Source organism: Otolemur garnettii, unplaced genomic scaffold (genome assembly GCF_000181295.1).
Source record: "Otolemur garnettii isolate 467f Iridium unplaced genomic scaffold, OtoGar3 scaffold00202, whole genome shotgun sequence".
NCBI classification, from domain to species: Eukaryota; Metazoa; Chordata; class Mammalia; order Primates; family Galagidae; genus Otolemur; species Otolemur garnettii.
The window spans coordinates 633,903-644,668 of record NW_003852597.1 but is presented as its reverse complement, the minus strand read 5'-3'; the positions used below and the strand labels follow the sequence as shown (position 1 = coordinate 644,668).

At 51.2% G+C, this 10,766-nt stretch overlaps 1 protein-coding gene across 1 annotated transcript in view; it reads right to left on the bottom strand.

The window, feature by feature from the left end:
* The window catches only part of PTCH2 (patched 2), a 21,533-nt gene that overhangs the window by 2,615 nt on the left and 8,152 nt on the right, over nt 1-10,766 (bottom strand). The window contains exons 3-19 of the mRNA XM_003801189.3: nt 7,596-7,785; nt 7,414-7,483; nt 6,938-7,029; nt 6,073-6,268; nt 5,148-5,269; nt 4,856-5,003; nt 4,645-4,776; nt 4,403-4,558; nt 4,231-4,323; nt 2,551-2,676; nt 2,336-2,454; nt 1,883-2,231; nt 1,445-1,757; nt 1,212-1,354; nt 947-1,127; nt 550-830; nt 315-452 (exon numbers count right to left, since the gene is read on the bottom strand). Coding sequence (XP_003801237.1) covers nt 315-452; nt 550-830; nt 947-1,127; nt 1,212-1,354; nt 1,445-1,757; nt 1,883-2,231; nt 2,336-2,454; nt 2,551-2,676; nt 4,231-4,323; nt 4,403-4,558; nt 4,645-4,776; nt 4,856-5,003; nt 5,148-5,269; nt 6,073-6,268; nt 6,938-7,029; nt 7,414-7,483; nt 7,596-7,785 — 2,849 coding nt within the window. The remainder of the gene's footprint in view (nt 1-314; nt 453-549; nt 831-946; nt 1,128-1,211; nt 1,355-1,444; nt 1,758-1,882; nt 2,232-2,335; nt 2,455-2,550; nt 2,677-4,230; nt 4,324-4,402; nt 4,559-4,644; nt 4,777-4,855; nt 5,004-5,147; nt 5,270-6,072; nt 6,269-6,937; nt 7,030-7,413; nt 7,484-7,595; nt 7,786-10,766) is intronic.

The following is a 10,766-nucleotide window of genomic DNA, read 5'->3' as shown; positions in this document are numbered from 1 at the left end:
GGCTAGTCTTGAACTTATGAACTCAAACAATCCACTCACCTCGGCTTCCCAGTGAGCTAGGATTACAGGTGTGAGCCATCATGCCCAGCCACTGTCCTTAAACTTTGTTCACTCCTTTCCACTGAAATGGCTGCTTATTTCTTGACTTGATAACTATCTGTACTTTTCTAGAATTTAAGTTCCTCAGAAGTAAGACTGTGTTGCTCTTATATATCCAGTTCATAAACAGTACTGAGCACATAGTAGGTGCTTTAGCAATATTGGCTGAATACTGAATCAGCTGATCTATCCCTCCCTTGGGTGCCTGTGCTCACCAGAGCCACGTGGACTGTGAACTCGACACCAATCCCTATAGATGCTACGAGGATCACCACTGGGATGGCGCTCAGCTTGATGCCCAGGAAACCCATGATACCAAAGAGCTCCACGGTCATCATCGCCAGGACCAGCACCTGGGGAAGGCAGGGCTCATGCAGGGCTATTGGCAGGAAGGATTATGGGCAGGCCAGGTTGAGGTGCTAATCTGACCCTACCCTTGAAAGTACTTACTATGAGGCCAGCTGTCCAGGGGTTGAGTAGTAGGACGGCACAGATGAGGAAAGTGCACACCAGTAGGATGCAGACAGCCAGCAGGAAGCAGCGCCGCAGACTCAGATATTGCTCCCAGAAGAGAAAGGGGGAGCCGCTGGGGTAGGCATGAACCCCGGCCTGGCCTGCCTCTGCACATGCTGCCCGGGCCCCCTCAATGGCCTCCACAAAATCTGCAGTCTTCTGAAGGCCATGCAGCAGGAAGGGGAACTGGGCAAACTCCAGGGGCTGAGCTGGTGGGACTGTGGAAGGGAGAGGAAAAAGGCCAGTGAGCACAGGGAATAGTAGGGAGGGCCAACAGGGTCAGGGCCTGAGAGGGCTGAGGTCAAGGCTCTTGTTGAGTTCCCCCAGGACTCACTGCGAAGGTTCTCCCCAGTGGTGTCATATTTGTCGTGCAACCATTCAGGAGGTGGGGGGTAGAAGTTGGCCTGAGAAGCTGCCAAACCCAGGGGGTCACTGCTCACCCACATAGTTAGTCCCATGTAGAACAGCTCTGGTGGAATCAGCCCCTCTTTGTCCACCAACTTCCTTGTGGTCAGCTGCCGAGGCAGAAAGGGCTGAAGGCCTGGGCCCATGTGGCCCGGAGCCCCTCTGTGTTACCTGACCTCTAGCCCTCTCCCAACCTGGCTGAAATTCAGAGGCTCCTGGGCATCCCCAGTCTGGATGAGCAGCTTGTAGGCCAGGGCCCCATCCTCAGAGCCATTGCGGTATGAGTTGTGGGTAATGCGCCCAGAAGCCCAGTCCTGGTCAAATGCAGCCTGGATTCCTGGGGGAGAACAGGATAGGGTACCGTCAGCCTGTGGTCCCAGAGGCCTCTCCCTGCAGCACCCCTTCCTGTAGTCTCCTTGCTTCTTACCCTGTAGCCAATTGCGGTAATAGTGCAGCCAGGTGCGGGGTGCCTGGGTGGCAGGTGGGGGCAGCACAGCCTTGAGGGAGCTGAAGCGCTGGTGCAGATCAAAGAGGGCACGTTGGGAGTGGGCGTAGTCAAAGCCATCCTGAGTCACCAGGGCCACCTCATACAGGGAGAAGTACCTGAGCTGGGTGCTCAGGAAGGCATGCTCCTTGGTCCCCCGAGGTACCACATCTGTCAAGGCCAGCCCATCTTGCACCAAAGTGGTTCCATACAGGCTCAGCCCTAGAAGAGCTCCAAAAAGCACCAGCACCATAGCCTATGGGAAATGGCAACTAAGGTGGTGGCCCAGGCTGTCCTCCAGCCCTCAGGTGGTGGACTTAGCCCTCTGCCCTTCTTGAACTCAGAGACACTAAGTCTCTGCCTTGTCTTCCCCAGTCTTACCTTGGCATGTGACTGGAGCAGCAAGGGTGCAAACTGATAGCGAGCAAAATGGGCAAGGGTCCAGCGAGCACAAGGTAGGGACTTGCAGGCTGCCTTCTGCCTTGTCCCCTCCTCCTGGCCTAGAAGGTCCCGGGTGGACCCTCTGGGGCTGAAGAGCTCAGAGCTGAATGGGTCAGAAGGTGGGGGCACCAAGTGGGCTTGGGGAGGCAGGATGGTGACCACATGTTGGCTGCTGGCTTCATAGTGGGTAAAGGCTTGAACTGTGGTGGTCAGGTGGGCAACACCCACTGGTACTGTCCTATCCCCCAGTTCCTGGGGTAGAATCTGAATCACCTGAGCAGAGCAGGGGCTAGAAGGGACAGAGAGAACAGATGACAGGTCTGTGCATTTAAATGCTGGTGAGGGGACAGAGGGTATCAATGGAAAAAGGGGGTGCGGGTACAGGGATGATACCTAGAGAAGCAGCAGAGTACATCTAGGCGCTGGCAGTGGCGCCGGTGCAGGTCCAGGCTGAGGATGGCTGGGAAGACAAGCATCACGGCTGCAAAGTTGCAGCCAACCACGATGGCCACCTAGGGGATGGACAGGAGGGGCACAAAGCCTGGATGAAGTTCACCCCTACCTCCATACCCACCTTGGGCCTGCCCTGTTCTTTCCTGAGGCCTCACCTGCAGGGAGAAAGCCCGAAGGGCAGGGATGGGAACTAGGGCAGCCATGAAGAAGGCAACCATGTTGTTGATGGATGTGAGTGCAACACTGGTGCCCATGCGCCGAAGACACTCTCCTGTGCGCTCCTGCCAGGACAGAGCAGGGACATGGCCTCAGGTCATGGGGAAGGGGGTACTCTGCCAAGGTGAAATAGAGTGAAATGGAGGCTCAGGAACTTGGGATAGCAGAGGCAGGACAATAATAGCATAGCAGCTAACATTAGTGAGTGCCACATATGTGTCATGTGCTGTTCTCAGCACTCAATTTGAATTATCTTGCTGATCTTCATAACAATCCTTAGGACACAGCACTATTATTACCTCTGTTTACAGATGAGTAAACTGAGGTACAGAGGTTAATTGCCAGCCAAAGGTCACCTGAAGCAAGAGACTCTTTTTATTTTTGAGAGGCTCTCTTATTATTATTATTTTTTAAAGACAGAGTCTCATTTTATTGCCCTCGGTAGAGTACTGTGACATCACAGCTCACAGCAACCTCCAACTCCTGGGCTTAGGTGATTCTCTTGCCTCAGCCTCCTGAGTAGCTGGGACTACAGGCACCCACCACAACGCCCAGCTATTTTTTTGTTGCAGTTTGGCTGGGGCCGGGTTTGAACCCGCCACCCTCAGTATATGGGACTGATGCCCTACTCACTGAGCCACAGGCGCCGCCCACGCTCTTTTATTATTTTGAGTCTTGCTCTGTTGTTGCCTAGGCTAGAGTGCAGAGGCATCATTATAGCTGATTGCAACCTCAAACTCTTGGGCTTAAGTGATCTTCTTGCTTTAGCCTCCCAGGTATTTGGGACTAGAGGAGCATGCCACCATGCCCAGCTAACTTTTCCTTTTTTTTTTTTTTTTTTTAGAGATAGACTTACTTTGTCACCCTTGGTAGAATGCCATTGCATCACAGCTCACAGCAATCTCTAGCTCTTGGACTTAGGCCATTCTCTTGACTCAGCCTCCCAAGTAGCTGGGACTACAGGCACATGCCACAATGCCTGGTTATTTTTTGTTGTTGTAGTTTGGCTGGGGGCAGGTTCGAACCTACCACCCTCAGTATATGGGCCCTATTCTCTGAGCCACAGGTGCCACCCTACTTTTCCATTTTTTTTTTTTTGGTAGAGGTGGTTTCTGCTGTATTGTTCACCCGGGTCTTAAATTCTTAGCCTCAAGCAATCCATCTACCTTAGCCTCCCAAAGTTCTAGTCTTTTTTCCTTTTCCTTTTCTTTCTTTCTTTTTTTTTTTTTGGCTGGGGCCGGTGCCCTACTCCTTTGAGCCACAGGCACCACCCTCTTTTTTATTTTTTTAAAGACAGTCTTGCTCTGTTGCCCAGGCTAGAGTGCAGTGGTGTCAGCCTAGCTCACAGCAACTTTAATCTCTTGGTTCCAGGAATCCTCCTGTCTCAGCCTCCTGAGTGGGTGGAATTATAGGCGTGTGCCATCATAACCAGCTGATTATGGAGACCTGGCTATTTTGCTTAGACTGATTTTGAACTCCTGGCCTCAAATGATGCTTCTGCTTCAGTTTCCCAAAATGCTGGGACCACAGGTGTGAGCCACTACATACAGCCTCTAAGAGGCTCTTAACTACTCTGCTGATCTGCCTCAGATGGGTCCTAGCTGGAAGATGAGCCTCACCTGGAGAGGAGTGCCAGGTGGAGACTCTGTGAAGGCATGTGCCAGCAGGAATATGTCATCCACACCGATTCCTAGTGCCAGAAAGGGCAGCACCTGGAGGGGCAGAGCAGTGAACAGCTAGTGTAGCCTGGTAATGGCACCCAAAAAAGCCTGCTCTGCAATCCTGGTATACCTGGGTAGTAGCAGCATTGAAGGTGATACCAAGCAGGGCACAGAGCCCAAGGCCTGAGGCCACTGCGAGGGCCACCAGAAGCACCCCAGCAAGGCCCACAGCGCCCTGGGACTGCGCACAGTCCCACCGCAGCATAGTCACACAGGCATAGGCCAGCTGTGTGGAGAGAGATCAGTCTTAGATGGAAGCTCCTGGGGTGGGCACTGAGTGGAGGAGGGGGCAAAGTACCCAGCAAGACCCACCATGAGCAGATAGCCTCCGACCACACGGGCAGCACTGACTTCAGAGAATGCATGCAGGATGTCATCGAGGGTGGTGGAGGAGAAGGCATGGATCTGCTGGGATGAGTTCTCAGGCAAGGCCTCCTGGGCCAGCTAAAGAGACAGGGTGAGTCTGAGAGAGTGGAGGAAAGGGTGGCTTCAGGAGCTCCTCCTTGTCTGTGTCCATACTGACCTGCACAAAGCGCCTCTGCCAGGCCTGTAGCACTGTGCCGGCTTGCTCCTCACTCCAGCCAATGTCATGTATCTGGTAGTCACCCCGGAAATGCTCATATAGCTGGCGAGGACTCATCAGCAGGAATGTGCTCTGCAGGGCCTCTGCCCTGATAGGGGTACAAGAGAATCAGGGTCAGAGATGCACACACACTGGTAAGGTGTGTGCAGGTGCTTTTGCCAGAGCTGCCTGGTATTTGAGTGTGGATTCTCATGCACAGAGTCCCCTTGGCAACTTCTAGGGGCGGACCCACCTCTGCAGCTGTCCTTGGGAGTCTCTGGACATGCCTCCCAGCAGCAACTCCTCCTGCCAGTGCATAAATTTGTGGGAGAAGCCGTGGCAGCCATTGTTTAGTTCCTGAGCCACATTGGGAGCCTGGGGGTGGGGGAGACAGGGAGTTTAATACACAAGGCCCTGGGTGTGGATAATTGGGTATCCCTGGGCTTGTACTTCCAGGAACCAAGCCTACCACAGACCTCAGTAGGCCTAAAGTATAGAGAACTATTCTTCTGAGCCGCTTTATTACTTTTTAATAATGAACAGCTAGCATCCTGTAGATATGAGGCCACAGAAGGTGTAGAGTTCTGGAAATAGGCTGCTGGAAGGAGCTGGCATAACTTTGGTAGGTTTTTAAAAAAGTACTCTATTCCAAGACTTGGAAATGAGGTATAATATTCATGCTTAGCTATGTTGTTCTCAGTTTCCTTGTACAAGTCTTTTTTTCTTGGGCTTGAGCAATCCTCTTGTCTTAACCTCTCAAGTAGCTGGGACTACAAGCATGTTCTACCATGCCCAGTTAATTTCTATTTTTAGTAGAGATAGGGTCTCACTCTTGCTCAGGCTGATCTTGAACTCCTGAACTCAACAATCCACCTGCCTTGGCCTCCTAGAGTGCTAGGATTACAGGTGTGAGCCACCACACCTGGCCTATACAAGTCTATTTTGATAAAGTCCAGCCTTGTTTGGACTTAGAAAAAGAATATCATCTGAGGGTTGCTTAAGAGAATTAGAATGGGAATGGAACACTCATCTAGCACAGTGACAGCAGGGTACCAATGTCCAGGAAATGGGGAGCAGAGCAAAGAGCACAATCAGCTCCTTCTCAGAACAGAGAAACATATAAGCAGGGGAAGGGAAGGAAGAGCACCCTTTCCCTGGCAGACTTGGCTGGAACCCACCTGTCTGTTGTGATGGTTGGGAGCACTAGATGGGCAGTGAATGTCATCAGGGTGTAGACAGGGCCGCCCCATGTAGGCCTGGCCCACCTGTGCCTTGTCTAGCAGCTCTCGGAAGCCCTCAAGGGAGGCAAAGGGGCCCAGCTCCTCTAACAGCTGCTCTGGATCCAGGTTGGTCCACTGGATATCAGGGCGGCCCCTGGTGGGGAAAGCCTATCATTGGTGAGGGTTAGGAATCAATATTCACTCCCTAGACTACTGGTCTGGGACCTATGCTGTACCCCACCCTTATCTGTACCCCTCTGTTTATTTGTCCCTCCATATGGAGGGTGTACAAGGATCAGCTTTTCACTGCTGCCAGGCAGCATCAGTCAACCAGGTTGCTGCAGTGAGCTGTGGGCGGATACAAGGGGCTGAGTCTCAAGATAGACATACTGAACGCACAGAAAGTGCCCACAAAGCCCCACTGAGTCCCTTACCAAGCTGTCTACTTGGTTCTACTATAATCATATGGACACCTGCCTATAACAGATTTTCTTTCTGGCCTGAGCAACAGCTTAGCTGAGACCTAGTTAATTCCTTCCAGTCTCTTTCTAGGGATCTTTTTTCTCCTTTGCTCAGATCTTACAGATCTTTGTGTTCTGTTTTGTCTAAATAAGACAGATCTTCTCTTCCTTAAGAGGTAAGGAGAAGGGGGATGTGGAGAGAGCCTTGGGGAAGCTCATGCTCTGATGCTCGCCTAGGAGGTAACAGGAATTAGGAGGTAGTTAGGTTTTGATTGTCCTCTTTACTCCCATCCAACCTCTCTGCTGGGGAAGTCCCTGGTGGAGGTGCAGCGGGGACCCAGGAGTGGCTGTGGTACACTCACGGCAAGTAGGCAGAGCCCCCTTGGAGTTTGGCTCCCTCCCAGAAGCAGTCTAGGGGGGTGAGGATCACACACGGAAACAGCTTCTCAATCATCTGCGGGGACATCCCAGGCCATATCAGTCTTGTCCCTAAGGGCCCTTCCCCCCTTTGACATAGAGTCTCATTCTGTTGCCTTGGGTAGAGTGCTGGGGCATCAGACTAGCTCACAGCAACCTCTAACTCTTGGGCTTAAGTGATCCTCTTGCCTCAGCCTCCTGAGTAGCTGGGACTGTAGGAGTGTGCCACATGCCTGGGGTCTCAATATTGCCTAGACTGGTTTCAAACTCTTGGCCTCAAACAATCTTCCTGCTTTGGCTTCCCAGCCACAGCTCTCAGCCTCCCCTTACTTTTAGCCTCCCAGTGTCTCTCCGAGCCCTCCCATGCCACAGCAAAGATTCCACCACTATTCCACCTCAGGGAACAGTTCAGGATACTTACTCGCTCAATCATTCCATTTTCAATAAGGGGAACTCCTGACTTGTAGCAGATTTTGTTCAAATCCCAGGACCTGCAATAGCCAGGGGCATAGTATATCAGCAGAAGATGAGAATTCCCACTCTAGAACTGCCACAGCACATTTAACCCTGCACTTCACCTCCCAGGGGCTCAGCCAGACTCACTTTCCATAGAGTGATACTTGCACTTTACTGGCAGTGAGTGCTGCCTGGAGGTGAAGGCCAAGTGCCTCAGGTGTGAGGAGGTTCTCCCCCTCTGGGCGTGCAGTCTGTATTAGCATCTGAGAGGTATATGCAGCCTCTTCTCCCAGCTTCTCTTTGGTGTAATGTAGCTCCTGGCTCACCCGGCTGCCCACTGCCAGAGCAAAGAGAGAAAAAAGCTGGAGGGGGCTCTGGCTGGGCTGGGCTAGAGCTCTAGGCCTCCTCAGACATGTGGGAGAACTGCTGCTGAAAGGAGCCCTTGCCTCCTCCCCGGATGGTCTAGCGCCACTGCCCTAGCTGACTCCTCAGGTTCCTGCCTCTCTTCTCAGAGCTTTGCCAGGGAAGTGGAGAAACCTCAGTTGTGTGACTCTATGATTTCTTCTGTGGTCTAGGGTTTAAGCATGAACCAAGTTGGCTGGGTTTGGGGCAAAAACTTAAAAATGAAAATCACATGAGCTGGGCCTTGGCTGGGGATGGGGGGTGACAGAGAAGGAGCCTTTTCTTACTCAGTTGCTCTTGGCTCTGGCAGGGAGGACAAGGACAGTGGAGGCTGCTGGGGAGGCTGTCACTGGAGAGTCTAGGGCTGGGGCTGGTTCTTAGTTCAGGTTGCTCCACACAATGATTTATATCCACATCTTTCTGCAAACTGATGTGGGAAGAGGGCAGCGATGGGAGTGCCTGGTAATAATGGGCCCTGCACTGGCATGGATAAGGGGAGGGTCAGACAGCCTTTCAGCATGATGTTCCTACTCAGGCAAGATGTATGTGGAATCAGCTCATGTACCCTGGCAGAGGTGACATCAAAGTGGGCCATGGGGAAGGAGGGATCCTGATCCTGTTTACCATCCTCACTGTCCAGACTATGAGCCACAGTGCCAGGCCTGCCTTTGTCTCCTTGATCTTAGTGTCCTTCAAATTCTGAATCATTTTTGGCCATGGAGTCATGCTCTGTAATTAACTGGGACTTGGGGGAGGTGGGGACTTGTGAAGGGACATAACCAAACTATGCTTTGGAAGAAGATGAGGGCCAGAGCCAAATCTGCCCTAGGAGGCTTTGTAAACTGGTTAGCAGACCCAATTGTGCTTCCACCTGTCTGGGTGTGTGTGTGTGTGTGTGTGTGTGTGTGTCTCTTCCTACGGGTCACTACTATCCCCTGGGACCCGCATGTTCTGCTTCTTTGAGACTCTGGCCCCACCTAGGATCATGGTGCTTCCCAATCTCTTTTTTTTTTTTGAGACGGAGCCTCAGGCTATCCCCCTGGGTAGAGTGCTATGACATCACGCTCACAGCAACCTCCAACTCCTGGGCTCAAGCGAGTCTCCTGCCTCAGCCTCCCAAGTAGCTGGGACTACAGGCACCCGCCACAATGCCTGGCCATTTTTTGGTTGCAGCCATCATTGTTGTTTGGCGGGCCCGGGCTGGGGATTCGAACCCACCACCTTAGGTGTATGTGGCTGGTGCCTTAGCCGCTTGAGTCACAGGCGCCGAGCCCCCAATCTCTTTTTCAATACTACACAATTTTCTCTCTCATGGCAGTCCTAAACCCTTGTAACTATGTCAACATAGCATATGAGGACAGAGTTAAACACATTTCCTCCTATGAAGTCACATTCCTAGCCATCTTCTCATGAACATAGCCTAGCACAGCCATCCTGCCCCTCCTCTGTCAACTTCTACATACTCTTTTCCTTCCTTCCCTAACTTTTCCCTGCTCTCCAATCCTTTCCCAGGCTTATCCTGCAGTGTTTCTTTATTTCACCAGGTTTAGGCTGCTACATGGAAGGAGAGGAGGGGAGGACAGCCATAAGCTCCCCACAGCAAATGGATTTGCTGAGGGGAAGGAGGCACAGGAGAAGGAAGGAACCCAGAGAAAGCTGATAAGAAAGCAAGAAACACTGACAATTTAAAAGACAACATCAAAGAAAATACAGAATTCTCAGGGGAAAAAAAATGAGGAAGAGAAAAAGATAAACCTCAGCTGACAATGATGATGACAGATAAGAGGCCAAATAAAGCAGGAAATGATGTACAGGAAGAGAAGATGGGTGTAGGGGACAGGACAAAGGCTCTGTACAGATTTGGCTTTGAGCTTTGGCTCTGATACTTAGCCTGTGCCTTGGGCAAATTACTTATTCTTTGAATCTCAATTTCATCATCTGGAAAATGAAGACAATGACTACCTTGGTAGAACTAGAATCAATGCAGGCAAAGTACTTAGGAAATTACGGAGATGGAGTTGTAATTCAGTAGCTGCTGGGAGAGAAATAATGTGACAGAAAAATGAGAAATGGATGAAAAAAGAATAGATGAGTGGGGAGAAAATAGGATGAGGAAGGAGATCATCAAAATCAATAGATTTGTTAAAAACTTTTGAATTGGCCAGGGGTGGCAGCTCATGCTTGTAATCCTAGCACTCTGGGGGCCGGAGACAGGTCTTGAGGATTGCTTGAGCTCAGGAGTTCAAGACCAGCCTGAGCAAGTGTGAGACCACATCTCTACTAAAAATAGAAAAACTAGCTTGGTGTGATGGTACCTGGTGTAGTCCCAGCTGCTCAGGAGGCTGAGGTGAGAGGATTATGCAAGTCTAAGAGTCTGAGGTTGCTGTGAGCTGTGATGATGCCATGGCACTCTACCCAGTGACAGAGTTGAGACTGTCTCAAAAAACTCCCCAAAATCCTTGGCTCAGAGCCCACAGCAGAGTGGTTACAGTGTCAGCCACATGCACTGAGGGTGGCAAATTTGAACCTGGCCTGGACCAGCTAAAAACAACAATGGCAACTGCAACAAAAACTAGCCAGGTGTTGTGGTGGGTGCCTGTAGTCCCAGCTACTTGGGAAGCTGAGGCAAGAGAATTGCTTAAGCACAAGCGTTGGAGGCTGATGTGAGCTGAGATGCCTCAGCACTCTACTGAAGGCAACATAGCAAGACTTTGTCTTTTTTTTTTTTTTTTTTAACATAGGCATTGGTAAGACTTTGTCTTTTTATTTAAAATAAAAGTAATTGACTTGGTGCCTGTGGCTCAAGTGGCTAAGGTGCCAGACACATACATCTAAGGTGGTAGGTTCGAATCCAGCCCGGGCCCGCCAAACAACAATGATGGCTGCAACCAAAAAATAGCCAGGCGTTGTGGCGGG